The 14,762-nt window shown below is 59.1% G+C and overlaps 2 protein-coding genes across 2 annotated transcripts; both read left to right on the top strand.

Moving 5' to 3' along the window:
- Positions 1–2,549: 2,549 nt before the first annotated feature.
- GTF2F1 (general transcription factor IIF subunit 1) lies at positions 2,550–11,712 on the top strand. Its single transcript, XM_017674764.3, has 12 exons — positions 2,550–3,021; positions 3,103–3,149; positions 3,692–3,764; positions 7,127–7,320; positions 8,123–8,293; positions 9,447–9,628; positions 10,159–10,315; positions 10,392–10,576; positions 10,654–10,727; positions 10,811–10,949; positions 11,119–11,236; positions 11,321–11,712. Exons 1-12 carry the CDS (start codon positions 3,010–3,012, stop codon positions 11,523–11,525), a joined length of 1,557 nt encoding a protein of 518 aa, XP_017530253.3. The 5' UTR covers positions 2,550–3,009; the 3' UTR covers positions 11,526–11,712.
- On the top strand, positions 11,380–14,641 carry PSPN (persephin). The gene is made up of 4 exons (XM_017674771.3): positions 11,380–11,521; positions 13,096–13,196; positions 13,938–14,109; positions 14,195–14,641. The coding sequence occupies exons 1-4, from the start codon at positions 11,494–11,496 to the stop codon at positions 14,497–14,499; spliced, it is 606 nt and encodes a 201-aa protein (XP_017530260.2). The 5' UTR covers positions 11,380–11,493; the 3' UTR covers positions 14,500–14,641.
- The last annotated feature ends 121 nt before the right edge of the window (positions 14,642–14,762 follow it).

Genomic DNA, 14,762 nt, shown 5'->3' with positions numbered 1-14,762 from the left:
TCCCTCTGTCAGCTCCTCTGCCCTGAGCCTCACCCCTCCTCATCTCCATCCAAGGTAGGGAGAGGAGGAGCTCCACGCATCACCACCCCCTGTGAGTCACTTTTGGGTCACTCGCAAGGCGCTCAAACTCCTTGGCCTGCTTCAGCCCCCGGGGGAAGCCGTCAATGAGGAAGCGCTGGCTCTCTGGGCAAGACAGCGTGTTGTCACTGACCATATCCAGGATGATACCCTGAGGGGGAAACGGGTGGGTGGGTCTGTTGCCCTGGGGACCTCCTCACTTGTGTGGTCCCCTTGGCAAGTTCTCTTCCTGGGTCTGGACCTCAGGGTGAATTTGGGGGAGCACCTTCCCTGCCCAGTGCCTGGGATTCTGAGACAGCGCTGGTGTCCTGGGACCTCTAGAGGCATTTCTGGAGGCCCAGTGACCATCCACTGGGCAGGCATCTGCTGTGTGCTAGGCTTGCTGGGTCCCATTTACTCATCACTGCTACCTTATAGGTGGGCACTGGGGTGAACTTCATTTTATGGTAAGGGAAGGGGTGCAGAAGGAGCCAATGATAAATGTGCCCAGGGTCACAAAGGGAACGAACATCAGGTAATTTTACTGCATGTTTCTCAAGTGCCGGGCATTCTGCCAAGCGCTTTGTAGGAATGATCTCATCCAACCCTCACTACAACCTCTTGCCTGTCAGTCCAGCTGCTTTCCCATTTTACAGATGAGGACACAAAGGCTCACACAGCAAAGCATGGCCAGGCTGGGCACCGTGGCCTTCTGAACCCATCGGCTCCCGCAGGGCCTCTTCAGGAGGTTCTTCCCCATGTGCACCCTCCGGCCCCTCCCCTGTGCCCGTGTGCTCTCACTGTGAACACCAGGAACCCCTGCAGCATGATATCAGGGATCTTTTGGCCCTGCCGGGTGCTATGTTGGGCTTCCTGATGTAGCAACTGGCCCAGCCCCACGTGGCAGAGGCCATACTTGGTTGTCATGTTCTTGCACTGTGTCCCTTTGCCACAACCTGGGCCACCCATCACAAAGATGACCAAGGGGACTTGAGGATGCCTGTGGTGCCCAGGGAAGAGGAGGGAGAGGGATTGGTGCCCATAGGGGCCAGGAGGCACCCAGGTGACTGTGTCCACAGTTTAGTGGGTATCCGTGGGGGGCACTGGACACAGGTCTGCTGGCATATTCACTTTGGCCCTGGGGTGGCATGGGGGAGGTTGCGTCTTGCTTGGTGGTATACCCAGGCATGATGAGGGCTAGTGCTGCTGTGGGTAGCTGTGATGCGGATGTCAACCCAGGCAGGCCAGGCTCTGTGCACACAGCATCTCCTTGAAGCGTCACAATGATATTATCCTCCCTTTGTACAGTTGAGGAAACTGAGGCCCAGAGAGGGGCAGATACTTGCCCTTCCCCCCAGACTTGCCAAACTCATTCCTCCCTGCTGTTCCCTCCATCTGGGAAGTCGCTGCCCCACTGCCTTCCACCCATCAGGCCTTCACCAAGCTTGGTCCAAAGAGCCTCCCACCCCGTCATTCCTTGTCTCAGAGCTCCATTTACACCATGATCCATACTGATTTTGCCTGGTTGCTTTTCTTATTTGTCAGCCCAGCCAGACTGCACTCCATGAGGGCAAGGACTATTTCTGTCCCACCTGTCCCTGTATTTCTAGTAGTTGACACTCTAGTAGTGGGTGATGAATGAATGTTCACGACCTCCAGACATGTCCATGGGGTGCTGTGTTTTTGGTGCAATTTTGGTGTCTTGCTTCCTTCCCCGCTTTGCTTAGCCAACTCCAATGCCGCACTCTTGCCCAGCGTAAACCTCCTCTCTTCCCTGGGCCCTCGGAGCCGCCTGCTCCTTCCTGTGGCAGCCGTTTCCTCCTGGGCTGCAGATACCATCTTCTGAGGCTGCCTCCCCTACTACACTGTCACGTCCGAGAGGACAGGGAGCCGGTTTGACACAGGCCGCGTGGACCGCCCCAACCCAGCACAGCAGGCGCTTAGGCGGATCGATGAGTGGCTGATCTGTGAGCATGCGCAATTTTATTACTACCATGGGGGTAGGGGGCGTGTGCACACCTGTACTTGGGGGTGGGATACCTGCACCTCCCTCCTGCCCTCCTCAGCCTCCTTCCTCTCCTCCTAGTAAGCCAGCCTCCCTGCATTGTTACCCTTCTCCTGCGGCCTCGGGGGCCTGCCCATCGGGGGCAGCTTGGACTTGCCCCAAGAACCATTCCGCCAGCGGCCTGTGCGGTGTTCGCACTCCATCCCCACCCAGGCCCTGACCCCTCCTGGCTCAGCTCAACGACATAAGCGCCCCTGGCCCGATCCTTTGGCGAGATGATGGGGTCCCCTGTCCAGGGCAGGGGGAGGAATTGAACCCGAAAGAGTCTCAGGTGGAGGCGCAGCGGCTCTGCGCTCCCCAGGCCCCGGTTGCTATGGTGAGGAGGCCGGCTGCGACTCACTTCCGTAGTGGGGCGGCACCTGCGCAAGGCGCACGCGCGCCCTCAAGCTGAGCCTGCTTTTCCCTCCTCTCCCAGGATGCCCTGCGCTCTTTGTGGGACGTAACGGGAAAGGCGTTCCCACACGTCTTGACTAAATCGGCAGCCCTGTGTGTGGCGGTGACAGAGAGCGCGAGCGACAGGGGTGTCCTTCGGTTCAGATTCAGCCGGGGCTTGCTCCTCTGAAGAGTGAGGTTGGGGGACACGTGAAGCGCGTGGAGGGGCCCGACACCGAGGACGAGGTTGCCATCGCGACGAGGCCCGCCGCAGAAGCGCACTTCCGAGTAGGTTGCGGCGCAGGCGCAAATGTGATAGGCGCGGCGCTGAGGCGGTGCGGTGACCCAGCGCCGCTTTCGGGTAGTTCTCCCAGGATCAGTGACACCGACGCTGTGTGTCCTCGACTGGAGACTCGACATCGCGAGGGCGGCTGCCCCGGGACTGAAAGACGGGGACCCCAGAGGAGACGAAAAGGACCCACACCCGACCGGATCCCAGTCACCAACCATCGCCCATGGCGGCCCTCGTGAGTATGGGGCGGGGTTCAGGGGTCCGTGTGGCGACCTCCGCAGCCCCGCACTTAGCATCCCGCCTGCTCTCCCCGCAGGGCCCCGGCAGCCAGAATGTCACGGAGTATGTCGTGCGAGTTCCCAAGTAAGTTCCTGATCCCGCCTCCCACTTCCCCCCAAAGGGATAAAAAAAAACTTCCAAGAGGTTCCAGGCGTGGAAGCAGTTCCCCTTCCAGACTGGCAGCGGCCTGATGGCGGAGCCGAGGTTGAGGCCTTTGTGCGGGCGTCACTGTTTTTAAAAGAGAATGAATGAATACATTTGTACAGTAACACGCAGTACGGTGCAGCCGTCTGCCAGGAAAGCCCTCTCCCCGGCTGTGACTGCTGGGTGCGTTCTAGACTGTCCTGCAACACCGAGTTCCAGGACACATACCCTGCCCGCCCTCCCCCATCTCCAGGGCAGAGTTTCCATTATCCCCACATCTTGGGTTCCCCCACATCTCTCTCTCTCCTTCTGCTCTTCTTCTGCTTGGAGTTGGGAGAGAACGGATCCGGCTTCACTGTAGGACAGGGAACTTCTGGGGTCTTCAGTGGGTCCCCCAGCACTGGCTCACAGAAAGGGCTGAGCCTTGGAGGGTTTGTTGAATGAATGATTGACTGAGTACTGCTTTTTTTTGCCCACTCCAGAAACACAACCAAAAAATATAATATCATGGCCTTCAATGCAGCTGATAAAGTCAACTTGACTACTTGGAATCAGGTGAGTCCCAGTTCTGAAGGGGTGCGAGAGTCTGATCCTGGACTTGGGGTTGGTAATGAATAGTTCCTTATTGGCTTGGCTTCCTCAGATCTCCCTGAGTGGACATAAAATCATGACTAAGGCCCAGGCTGAGCCGCTGGGTATCCCTGTAAGACTTGGCAGGCCCCACAGGAACCTGTCCCTAAAGGAGAACATTTAGAACTTGTGCCCACTGATGGGCGTTTTTGGTCTAGATTTATCTGGGGGAAGGAGGGGGTGGCATCCCACAGATGGTGTCCAAACCCCCAGCTTGTCACAGGCTCTGGAAAGAACTCTGGGAGCTGTCTGTTTGGGCTGCTTTAACAATACCAGAGACTAAGCAGCTTATAAACAGCAGTCCAAGACTAAGATGCCAGCAGACGCAGTGTCTGGTGAGGGCCCACCTCCTGGTTCATACATGGTCATTTTCCGTGTGTCATACATGGTCATTTTCCGTGTGTCTTCACATACAGGAAGAGTCGAGGGGAATCTCGGGGGTCTCTGTTATAAGGGCACTGATTCCATTCACCAGGGCCCCACCCTCAGGACCTAATCTCCCAGAGGCCCACCTCCAGTTAACATCACACCGGGGGGTAGGTTTTAACATATGCATTTTGCAGGGGTAGGGCAGCACCAACAGTCACGCTATAGCAGGAGCCATTAAAGGGTTTTAAGCTGAAGTTGTAAGGTGATCTGGCTGCTGTGGGGAGAAGGAGTGGGGTCGAGGGTAGAGGAAGGGAGAGCAGGGTGGAGGGGGCATCGGCACTGGTCCCAGTGGGTGATGCGGGGCTTGGAGCCGATAGGGATCATGAGAAGTGGTTGGATTCTAGTGGGTTTGGTGACTGGATATTGAGGGGTGAGGGGGCCAGAGCAAAATTCCAGACAGTGCCATTTATGGAAAAGCCTGGGGAAGATGCAGTTTGTTTAGAGTATTTGAGAATTCAGTTCTGGACATCTTACTCAAGCTGCTTATTAGACATCAAGGAGATAGTAAGCAAGCAGTTGGATATATGACTTGGGAGACTGGGATGGAGGGTCTGGGTATCTGGGGTGGCATTGGAAGGCACAGAGGCTGCTTCCGCTTAGCAGGCTGGAAGTCTAAAGATGGCAACCTCAGAGCCTCCCGTAGCCTGGCAACTCCTACCTCTCTTCTTGTTTGTGAGCACAGGTCTGTCTTGTGACTATTTGGCTATTCGAAAATATCGCTATCATGTAGTTGAGCTGATAAGAGTATTTGAGTGAGGTGACAGCAGCCCGCGTGGATGCTGGCAGGTGGATGCTTGCTCAGGACTCCCTCTGCTAAGGGAGTCAAACTGCCGTTCATCTGAGAGCTGCCTGGGTGACTGCCTGTCAGGATTTCCAGCGGCACACCTGTTCATACACAAACACACTCACACTAACGCTGGCCTCAGCAAAATTATCCCAAGAGGTCACAGTGTTTCCAAGTCCCGGGTCACTCGGTGGGGGAGCACCCCCATCATTGATCATGCAGAAGAGACATGACCCGCCCATCATGGGAAGCCTGCCCCTGAATGGGGCCAAGAGGAAGAAATTGATAAATATCTTGGCAACGTACCACCCCTGATCCCTCATCAACAAGGGTAGCCCCCAACCATCCCTGAAAACCTAGAATATGTGCCCCAGTCACTCATCCCCTTGGAGGGGCCATACCCTATCACCAGTCACCTTGGGGAGTGTAGCACCCGAGTAGTTGTCACCTTATGTGACCTCCCAGCCACTAGTAACTCCAGAGTTACCTATACCCTTTTTCCTGATCATTGTGGGGGGACATGCATCTATCACTAATCATCCCTTGCTTTTATCACATCTTGTCACTCCCCTAAAAACCTAATCACAGGGAGACAACAGCCCATAAGATCCTAATTTATGGAGGGGTGCATCCCCTAAAAAACTAATGGGGGGATTACTTTACCTGGAAAACACCTCCTGGAGTTGACACCCCTTTATTACAAATCCCCCGGGCGGTGGTGGGTACAGCTCTCTTAACAGCCACAAGGGACGGCCCCTCCCCCAGCAGTCAACTCATCCCCCAGGGGCATCGGTTAGGCAGAAACCTGTGCCAGTCTCCTTTCAGCAGCTGTCCTGAGGCCCTCTCCCGGACTGACGGGGGAACAAGCCAGGCAGGGGCCCTGCACTCTCGAGGGCTGACCGCTTCAGGGGGTCAGAGCTGTTTACTCGTCTGTCCTAATGGGGCATGTCCTGGGGTAGCTCCTGAAAAGGAGGTGTGGGAAGTACATTGTGAGTCTCCGTATCCCTACCAGTGACCTTATTCTAGCCTCAGGAGGGATAGTTTGTCTGGGTATCAATTCCTGGTGTGGTAACCACGTTCCCTCCAATCGTGAAGGTCTGGTTCTGTGGTCTTTGAGCTTCTGCTGTGGCTGTTGAGGATGTCAGCCTCTCATTCTGGGTCCTGGATGTCAGGGTCAGCAAGCCTTTTCTTGAAGGGCCAGTTAGTAATTATGGTGGCCTTTGTTGACCAGATAGTGTCTGTTGCAACTTCTGAACTTTGCCCTTGTTGAGTGCAAGCAGCTGTAGATGATATGTAAGTGGTGGGCATAGGTATGCCAATAAAACTTTATTTTTAAAAACAGAGGGCCAGCCCACAGGATCTTTTGGGCCCCAGCGGTCTGAAATCTTGACAGTGGGAAATAATGTAGGTCATCCTGCATTTTTAAGTTGATGTGTCCTGGGGGTTGTTCCGAGTGATTGCCTCCTGTTTTGGGCCGCCCAGTATTCTACTGTGTGGAGGAGCCCGGGTATGTAGCCGGTGGTCTGGTCACGTGCACTCTGCAGGCGGCACCCTGAAGTGTGGGTCATTCCATCCTCTAGTGTCGAGAGGAAGAATACCCTGTGTAGGCAGTGTGTGCACTTTAGGATTTAATATCTGCTGCTCAGTTGCCTGGAGACTGAAATTTGGAAAACCCCAGCCTTTACTAGCACCTGAACTCATGGGGCTGTCGAGTCAGATGCAGAGAGAGAAAAGGGCCAGGTCCAAGCAGGGAGTTTTCATTGTTTCTGCTTTTGTTTTGTCACCACAATGATCTTACTGTCTTTTTTTTTTCTTTTCAAATTTTCACTTGGCAATAATTTCAAACTTCCAAAAAGCTGCAAAACTAGACATAGCATAAGGCTTATCCATACTCTTTCACCCGGACTCACTGAGTGCCAACATTCTACCCGCTTTGTGCCGGGCAGGAAATTGGCTTTGAGTGCAGCTCAGCCTGATGGGAGTAAAGGGTGTTCTTGGCAGAGGGCACAGCCGGGCAAAGGCAGGCCCCCTGATGAGGGGTTTGCTTCCTGTTCTCCCGTCCCCGTTCCCCCAGGCTCGGCTGGAGCGGGACCTGAGCAACAAGAAGATTTACCAGGAGGAGGAGATGCCTGAGTCGGGTGCCGGCAGCGAGTTCAACCGCAAGCTCCGGGAGGAGGCCCGGAGGAAGAAGCATGGGATCGTCCTCAAGGAGTTCAGGCCAGAGGACCAGCCCTGGCTGCTCCGCGTCAATGGCAAATCGGGCAGGAGGTGAGAGGTAGCGGTGGTGGCGCCCCAGTGTCCTCCCCCTCTGCTGGGTGCCCTTGCCAAACTGCGATGTCCCATATGTACAGGGCGGGCAGCACATCCTCCCTCGTGGGGTTTTAGTGTCGAGGACAAACTGGGCAGGTGTTTGTGCAGGAGCTCCAAGCACCAGGACGCAGGGAGCTGGGCGCTGGCCCTGGGTGTGCGTGCTAAGGGGCCTCCCAGAGCCTGGGGTCATGACAATTGGGAGGACACAGATGGGGTGAATGAAGGGCACTCCTGGTAGGATAGTGCACACAGAGGCCCAGAATGGCCCGCTGAGCCGTAGGGGACAGTCACAGTGCATGACGGTGACAGGCCAGGTGGACAGCAAAGGGCAGTGGGTGCCGGGATGCAGCTGGACTGGTTAGGGGTGGTCGGGGCCCAGGGAGCTTTGAAGGCTGTAGGCACTGGAAGGGTCACACCATAAGATTGCCTGGGCTTTTGGGGAAGAAAAGGGTGAGGGTGGTTCTGGCACGAGGCGGGGCCCAGGGCCCAATGCAGAGGGGTCTTCCTGCAGGGTGTGTGCCCTTCCCGGCTCCTCTAACAGGTCCTCCCAGGTGGGGAGCACTGAGCGCGCTGTGGGAGGCTGGGTGTGCTGGCCTTGGTTTCCAGATGTGGAAATCGGGACTCACATGCCGCAGGGCCAGCCGAGGCGCCCCAGCCTTGGATTCAGCTAATCCACAGGGCCCTGGAGAGGAGGCAGGCGAAGGGTGCAGATGGGCGGGGGCTGGTCCTGAGGCCGGGCTGTGACCATGGCCCTCTGCAGGTTCAAGGGCGTAAAGAAGGGCGGTGTGACAGAGAACACGTCCTACTACGTCTTCACCCAGTGCCCTGACGGGGCCTTCGAGGCCTTCCCAGTGCACAACTGGTACAACTTCACGCCGCTGGCCCGGCACCGTACACTCACTGCCGAGGAGGCCGAGGAGGAGTGGGAAAGGTGAGTGGGCACAGACGCTGGCATCTCCCCGCATCCCCATTATGGGAGCCAGCATGGTTAGCAACGGGGGCCTTACCACAGCTCTGCATCCAGCTGGTTGCCGGGGGCTCAGTGGTGAGTGAGTGGCTCAGACTTGCCAGGCCCTCAGGGACCCCCAGTCTGCTGGGGAGACACACGAACCCGTTGGGACATGCTGGTCGCTGGGTGCCAGGAGGCAGTGGCTGAGCTGAGCCCTGGAGCCGGAATCGGCAGGGCAGGGTGGGCTGTCCTGGCCGCTTGGCGTCCCCCTGGCAGTAGATCTGTGGCTGGATCAACTGGAGGTAAAATACACGCAGTGCAGAATCTACCTTCTTAACCATTCCTGAGTGCACGCTTTGGGGGCACAGAGTACGTTCCCATCATCGTGCAGCAGCCACCCTCCACCCCCCATCTCCAGAACTTTCCATCATCCCACACGGAAGCTCTGTCCCCATGGAACACTAACCCCCCAACTCCTCCCCCAGCCTCCGGCCTCACTGTCACTCTGTCCCTGGAAGGGGCTCCTCTGGGGACCTCCTGGGAGTGGGGTCAGACGGGATCTGCCCTTCTGTGTCAGGCTTATGTCCCTGAGCACTGTGTCCCCAGGTCCCTCCGCATGGTAGCAGGGGTCAGCGCTTCATTTTTTTAAATTAAATTTTTAATTATATTATACAACACCAAAAATTGGCCACCTTAGCCATTTGTCAGCGTCCATCCAGTAGAGATGAGTTTGTTCACGGTGCACTGGCCCTTCGCTCCTTTTTCGTGTCCTGGGAATTCGGCTCGTGCTCTTTATTATGTACAGTCCCAGCTCTCATTAAACTCTCATTAAATGCAGTTGCACTTTTAAAAACTTGCATCGCCACAGTCAGCGGAAACACCAGTGCCCCTGCCATAAGAAAGGAGGTGCCCCCAAATGAGAGTGACAGCAGCCGGGCTTAACTGCTTGTGGCAGATGCTGTTGCCTGAGAAAGTTCCAGAGCTGAGAGGTGCTGGGCCGCCAGTGCCACCCGGGACCCTCTTCCTGAGGCCTCGGCTGACGGGGAGTTGCGGGGGGCCAGGCCACCCCTCACCCCCCCGCTCCCTGGGTGGCTCCAGAGCCCCGCCCGTCCCTCACCTCCGCACCCCGCTGCAGGAGGAACAAGGTCCTGAACCACTTCAGCATCATGCAGCAGCGGCGGCTCAAGGACCAGGACCAGGAGGAGGAGGAGGACAAGCAGAGGCGCGGCCGCGGGAGGGCCAGTGAGCTGCGCATCCATGACCTGGAGGACGACCTGGACATGTCGTCCGAGGACAGCGAGGCCAGCGACGAGGAGGGTGAGGCCCGCGTGGCGCCTCCTTTGTGCCTGGCTTGTCATTAGTCCGGGTGGCTGAGTGACGGGAAAGCCAGGGAGGGAAGAGTTGAGTCTCACAGGCGGTTCCCGTGGGAACGAGCCCAGGGTGCCGCAGGTGGGCCGCGCAGGGCAGCACCAGGGCGGCAGGAGCAGAGGGCACGGCGGGAAGGCCGCCCACGGCCGCATGGGGCTCTCCGTGGAAGGGTGCGGCAGGCCAGGCTGAACGATTGCCGGGGCTCCGGGCTCCGGGGCTGGGGCTAGTTGTGGATGCCTGTCCTGGGGCACCTGGGGGTGGTTTAGGGCAGAGGATGGAGGCCCTGAGTGCCCGAGGGACAGAGAGCGGCTCTTGCGGGGATAGACTTGGGAGTGGCTGGTTCTCTGTGGGGGCTGCGTCCCGGCAAGCCCTCGGCCTCCCCCACAAGTTGGCTGCTCCCGGGCGTGCCCCTCCCTGCAAGACCCCCGAACAAGGCACAGGAGCTGCCGAGCCCCCAGCCGAGCCCTGTGCTTCCTCAGGCGGCCGAGCCCCCAAAGCCAAGAAGAAGGCGGTGCCCGCCAAGGCCGGTGGGAAGAAGAAGAAGAAGAAGAAGGGGTCGGATGATGAGGCCTTTGAGGACAGCGATGATGGGGACTTTGAGGGCCAGGAGGTGGACTACATGTCCGATGGCTCCAGGTGAGACCGGCAGGAGGTGGTGCCACCCTGCCCCGGTGGGGCTCATGCCCACCCTCCGCTGCCCTCTGCCTTCCAGCAGCTCCCAGGACGAGCTGGAGAGCAAGACCAAGGTCAAGCAGCAGGAGGAGGGCCCCAAGGGCGTGGATGAGCGCAGCGAGAGCAGCGAGGACAGCGAGGAGGAGAAGCCGCCCCCCGAGGGGGACAAGGAGGAGGACGAGGAGAGGAAGGCGGCCGCGCCGCAGGAGAGGAGGCGCAGGAGGGGTGGGCCTCGGGGAGCCCGACGTGGGGAGGGCCGGGGCGGGCCTGAGGCTGCGGCTGACGACCGCCTGCCCCCGCAGACAGCAGCGATGAGTCGGACAGCTCAGAGGAGAGCGACATCGACAGCGAGGCCTCCTCCGCCCTCTTCATGGCGGTAAGGCCCGGGTGGGCGGCGCGGCGCGGCAGGCCGGCGTGGCATCCACTTCCACACTCACGTCCTCACCCGGGTCTCTGCAGAAGAAGAAGACGCCCCCGAAGAGGGAACGGAAGCTGTCCGGCGGCAGCTCGAGGGGCAACAGCCGGCCTGGCACGCCCAGTGCAGACAGCAGCACCACGTGGTCTACCCTGCGGGCAGCCGCCACCAAGCTGGAACAGGGTGAGTGCCCCTTACCATGACCCTTGACCTCTGCACGTGCCCTCCCCACTGGGCCACGTCCAGGGCAGAGCCTGTGTGACCCTGAGCCCCTTGTAACCATAATCCTGGCACCACCCAGCCTGGGCGTCCCCCCCCCTATTCCACAACCCAGCCCCAGCCTGCCCCCCAGGGAAGCGGACCGGTGAGACACCAGCAGCCAAGCGCTTGCGGCTGGACGCCGGGCCCCAGAGCCTGTCGGGGAAGTCAACGCCGCAGCCCCCGTCTGGGAAGTCAACCCCTAGCGGCAGGTGAGTTGACAAGGGGCCAGGGGCAGGGCCAGGGGCAGGGAGGGAGGGTCTCCTGCTGACGCCACCTCCCTGCCGGCCGCCCAGTGATGTGCAGGTGACCGAGGACGCCGTGCGCCGCTACCTGACGCGGAAGCCCATGACCACCAAGGACCTGCTGAAGAAGTTCCAGACCAAGAAGACGGGGCTGAGCAGTGAGCAGACCGTGAACGTGCTGGCCCAGATCCTCAAGCGGCTCAACCCCGAGCGCAAGATGGTCAATGACAAGATGCACTTCTCCCTCAAGGAGTGAGGGCCCACCCCGCCCTCCCCGCCAGCCGCCGCCTGGGCTCGTCCTCCCCTGGCCTCTGCCTCCCCGCGTGGCCGACGGCTCCTGCTCTGTCTCCTCCCGCAGCTGCGCTCCTCACCACTGATCCGCCTCATGCTTCCTTCCCAGACTGTTGCCCAATTCTGGAAGATATCTTTGTTTCTTTGCATCAGCTCGTCTGTTTGGAGCGTCTTGCCCGATTCTGTGGTCCCTTCTTCCACATTTTTAAGCATCCTTGTCTCACAATCTCTGCCAGGCACACCTGGTAGCAGAAGCTCACGGGCATCCTGTTCTATCTTCTGGCTGTATTTCGGGACCTTCCCTAAGCTTCCCTTTGTAGTTTCAGTGGGGGGGGTCTCATGGCCAGCTCGGGAGCTGTGTCTGGGGGCCTCTGGGGTGGTCTACTTGCAGGCAAATCCTCCCAGATGGTCTTTGCCTCTGCCCCCTACCTGGGTGGCACAGGGGTCCCGGCCTGAGTCCAGTTTGGGGGGGTTCTCAGCTCAGGGGCCTGGATACCACAGGGGTCCTGGCATGAGTCCATTTTGGGGGGTTCTCAGCTCAGGGGCTCTGTTCCTATCTGGCCACAAAATCCCCAACCCTTTTGTCACTGATGCTGGCATCTCAGCTCTATTTTTCAGTTTAACTGATGTTTCTGGGGTTTCCCTTGTTTTCTTACAAGTTGGTTATGCATTTACTCTATCCAGCATTCCAGGTGTTCTGTAGTGGGTGGGCTTTTCAAGTTTGCTGATGGTAATGGGGCTGGAATTCAGCAGCAGGTGCTACTGTTGAGCCCCTTCTACCTGAGTGATCCGGCAGGGGCAGGGTATTGGGCTTGTCTTCCCCTTGGCTAGAGATGGTGGGTGGAAAACTCCCCCTGTAGGTCCTTGGCCGCCGAGTGGGAATGCCTGCGATGTCAGGCTAATTCCTAAGAATGCCCCAGGCTGGTCCAACCTCCCTCCCTGTCCTTCCGCCAGGCCTTTGGGGACGGCGGGAGAGAGGTGCTGGCCCCCAGCCCTGGCAGCTTTGCACCTGCCCTCCCTACTGCGAGGACAGCAGTCTGAGTTCTCCCCGTCGGGCTGTGCGTCCCAGTGGTTAGGAGCAAGGGCCTTGCTTTCAGCCGGACCCAGAGCCAAATCCCAGCTGTTTCTTAATTCTGGTGCCTTTAGACAGGTACTGCGAGTGGTCTTAGCAAACACAGCATTAAGAACCAGCACACCAGACTTACTGAAGCAGCCGCTGTGGTGCGGTTTTGGTCATTTCCAGTCTGGCTGATAGGAAAAGGCAGTGAATACACCTCCTGTCTTTGCCCCTGGTGTGAGCCGGGCTCCTGAAGCGGGTCTCGTGGGCCCGAGGGTTGTGATGGGAGCTGCAGCAGCACATGCCAGCTGTTTTGTGTCCGCTCCTGGCCATGCACGGGGGCATGCCTGTCCCACACCCAGCCGTGTGGAGCAGATGCTCAGATGCTGAGTTTGGCTCTTGGGTGCAGAGTCTCACCTGAGTTTTAACTCAGTGTTGTCTGTGTTGAGATTGAGCGCCTTTCAAACCATTTCCTCAGCCTCAGAAGCTTGCGCAAGCCCCTCCGTGCCAGCCGTGCCACACACACTGAACGCACCGTGCCTCCGTTCTCAGAAGCCCGTGTGGGAGGGACCCTCTCGGGTGAGGGACAGACCTCTTTCTTGGGTCACAGGACGGGCATGGAAGTTGCTGCTCCCTTTCCCTCCCACCCTGATGCCCCGGGACCCGGGGACAGGGCTGAGGGCCTAGGGCCCTCAGGTTGGCATAGACTGGAGTCCTTGCAGGGCGAGCTTCCTGCCCCGTGTCCCAGCTCTTGGCTGTCCCCCAGCCTCTCCCTTTTCCTGTTTTGACACCGGCTCAGCCAGGCCCGGAGACAAGGGCATGATGTCTTAATCCTCGAGATGGGAGCCATGACGGGGCGTCCCTGTCAGCTCAGCACCTGCCAAACACCTCATCTCCACACATCCTTTCCACCTGGTGCCCCACATGGGGACCTCTGAGCCCCAGCACCCTGGCTGAGTGGGGAGGGACATCTGGGGACTTGTGGAGACCCCCACCTCTCCAGACAGCAGGTGGGGTGGGGACCCCAGTTGCCTGCCCTGGGCTTAGCCCTGGCCGCCACAAGACTCATAAATCAGGGGGTGGAGGGGTGTCGGAAACGGGTCTGTGGAATGTCTGGGTGGGGTTGGGGGGATGAGCCCTTAACTCTCAGAAGGACGGTGTGGGTCAGAAGGAGCCAGCCAGCCTGGGCTGGAGGACTTGGGAGACAAGCTAGTGTGGGATGTGGGGAACTTTGTGCCTAGAGAGCAGCTGGCAGTGAAGAGGTTACTCCACAGCCCAGCAGGGGGATAAATTGAGGGTGCAGGGCATCCCCACCAACAGGACCTGCCTGTCACAATGGCCACGGGAAGAGCCCTGCTCAGCTCTCTGCTGCTCCTGTCACTGCAGCTGGGCCTGGGCGAGGGCCCTGGGGCTCGCGGGACTACAGTGGCAGCGGAGGGAGAGATTCTGTCTGAGGCTGCAGCAGACAGAGGGACCTGGAGGCCACAGCTGGGTAAGGACCCATGGGACCCTGCGTGGCTCCCCAACTCTGTCCCACCCAGACCCTGCTGGCTGTCAGCTGCCCCTTGTCCCCCAAGGTGCCCGCCTGCGCAGAGCCCTGGTCGGCCCGTGCCAGCTGTGGAGCCTGTCTCTGCCAGTGGTGGAGCTGGGCCTGGGCTACACTTCGGAGGAGACGGTCATCTTCCACTACTGTGCCGGCAGTTGTCCCCGTGGTGCCCGCACCCAGCATGGCCTGACGCTGGCCCGGCTGTGGGGCCAGGGCCGAGCCCATGGCGGGCCCTGCTGCCGGCCCACCCGCTACGCTGACGTGGCCTTCCTCGACGACCGCCACCACTGGCAGCGGCTGCCCCAGCTCTCGGCAGCTGCCTGTGGCTGCGGCTAAGGCTGAGGCCGCCCAGCCTGGGCCCTGCAGCCGCTAGAGAGGTCTGTGGACTTATTTATTGACGACTTGGGATGCTGAGATGAGAAGGGGAGGTGGGCTGGGGCTGCCAGCAAGGAACATAATAAAGGCAACTGCTCCTGCAGCCTCGTGACTGTGTTCAGCCAGTGTGTGCCCTGACCCTACCACTTAGTGCCCCGTGGGCAAGCAGGTGGTGCCCTGGGCTTCTTGTGCAGCTGCTTGCCCCAGCGAACGGCCAGTGCAAG

This window comes from Manis javanica, chromosome 13, assembly GCF_040802235.1.
Source record: "Manis javanica isolate MJ-LG chromosome 13, MJ_LKY, whole genome shotgun sequence".
Lineage (NCBI taxonomy): Eukaryota > Metazoa > Chordata > Mammalia > Pholidota > Manidae > Manis > Manis javanica.
The sequence above is the reverse complement of the archived record's forward strand: the minus strand, read 5'-3'. Positions and strand labels throughout refer to the sequence as shown.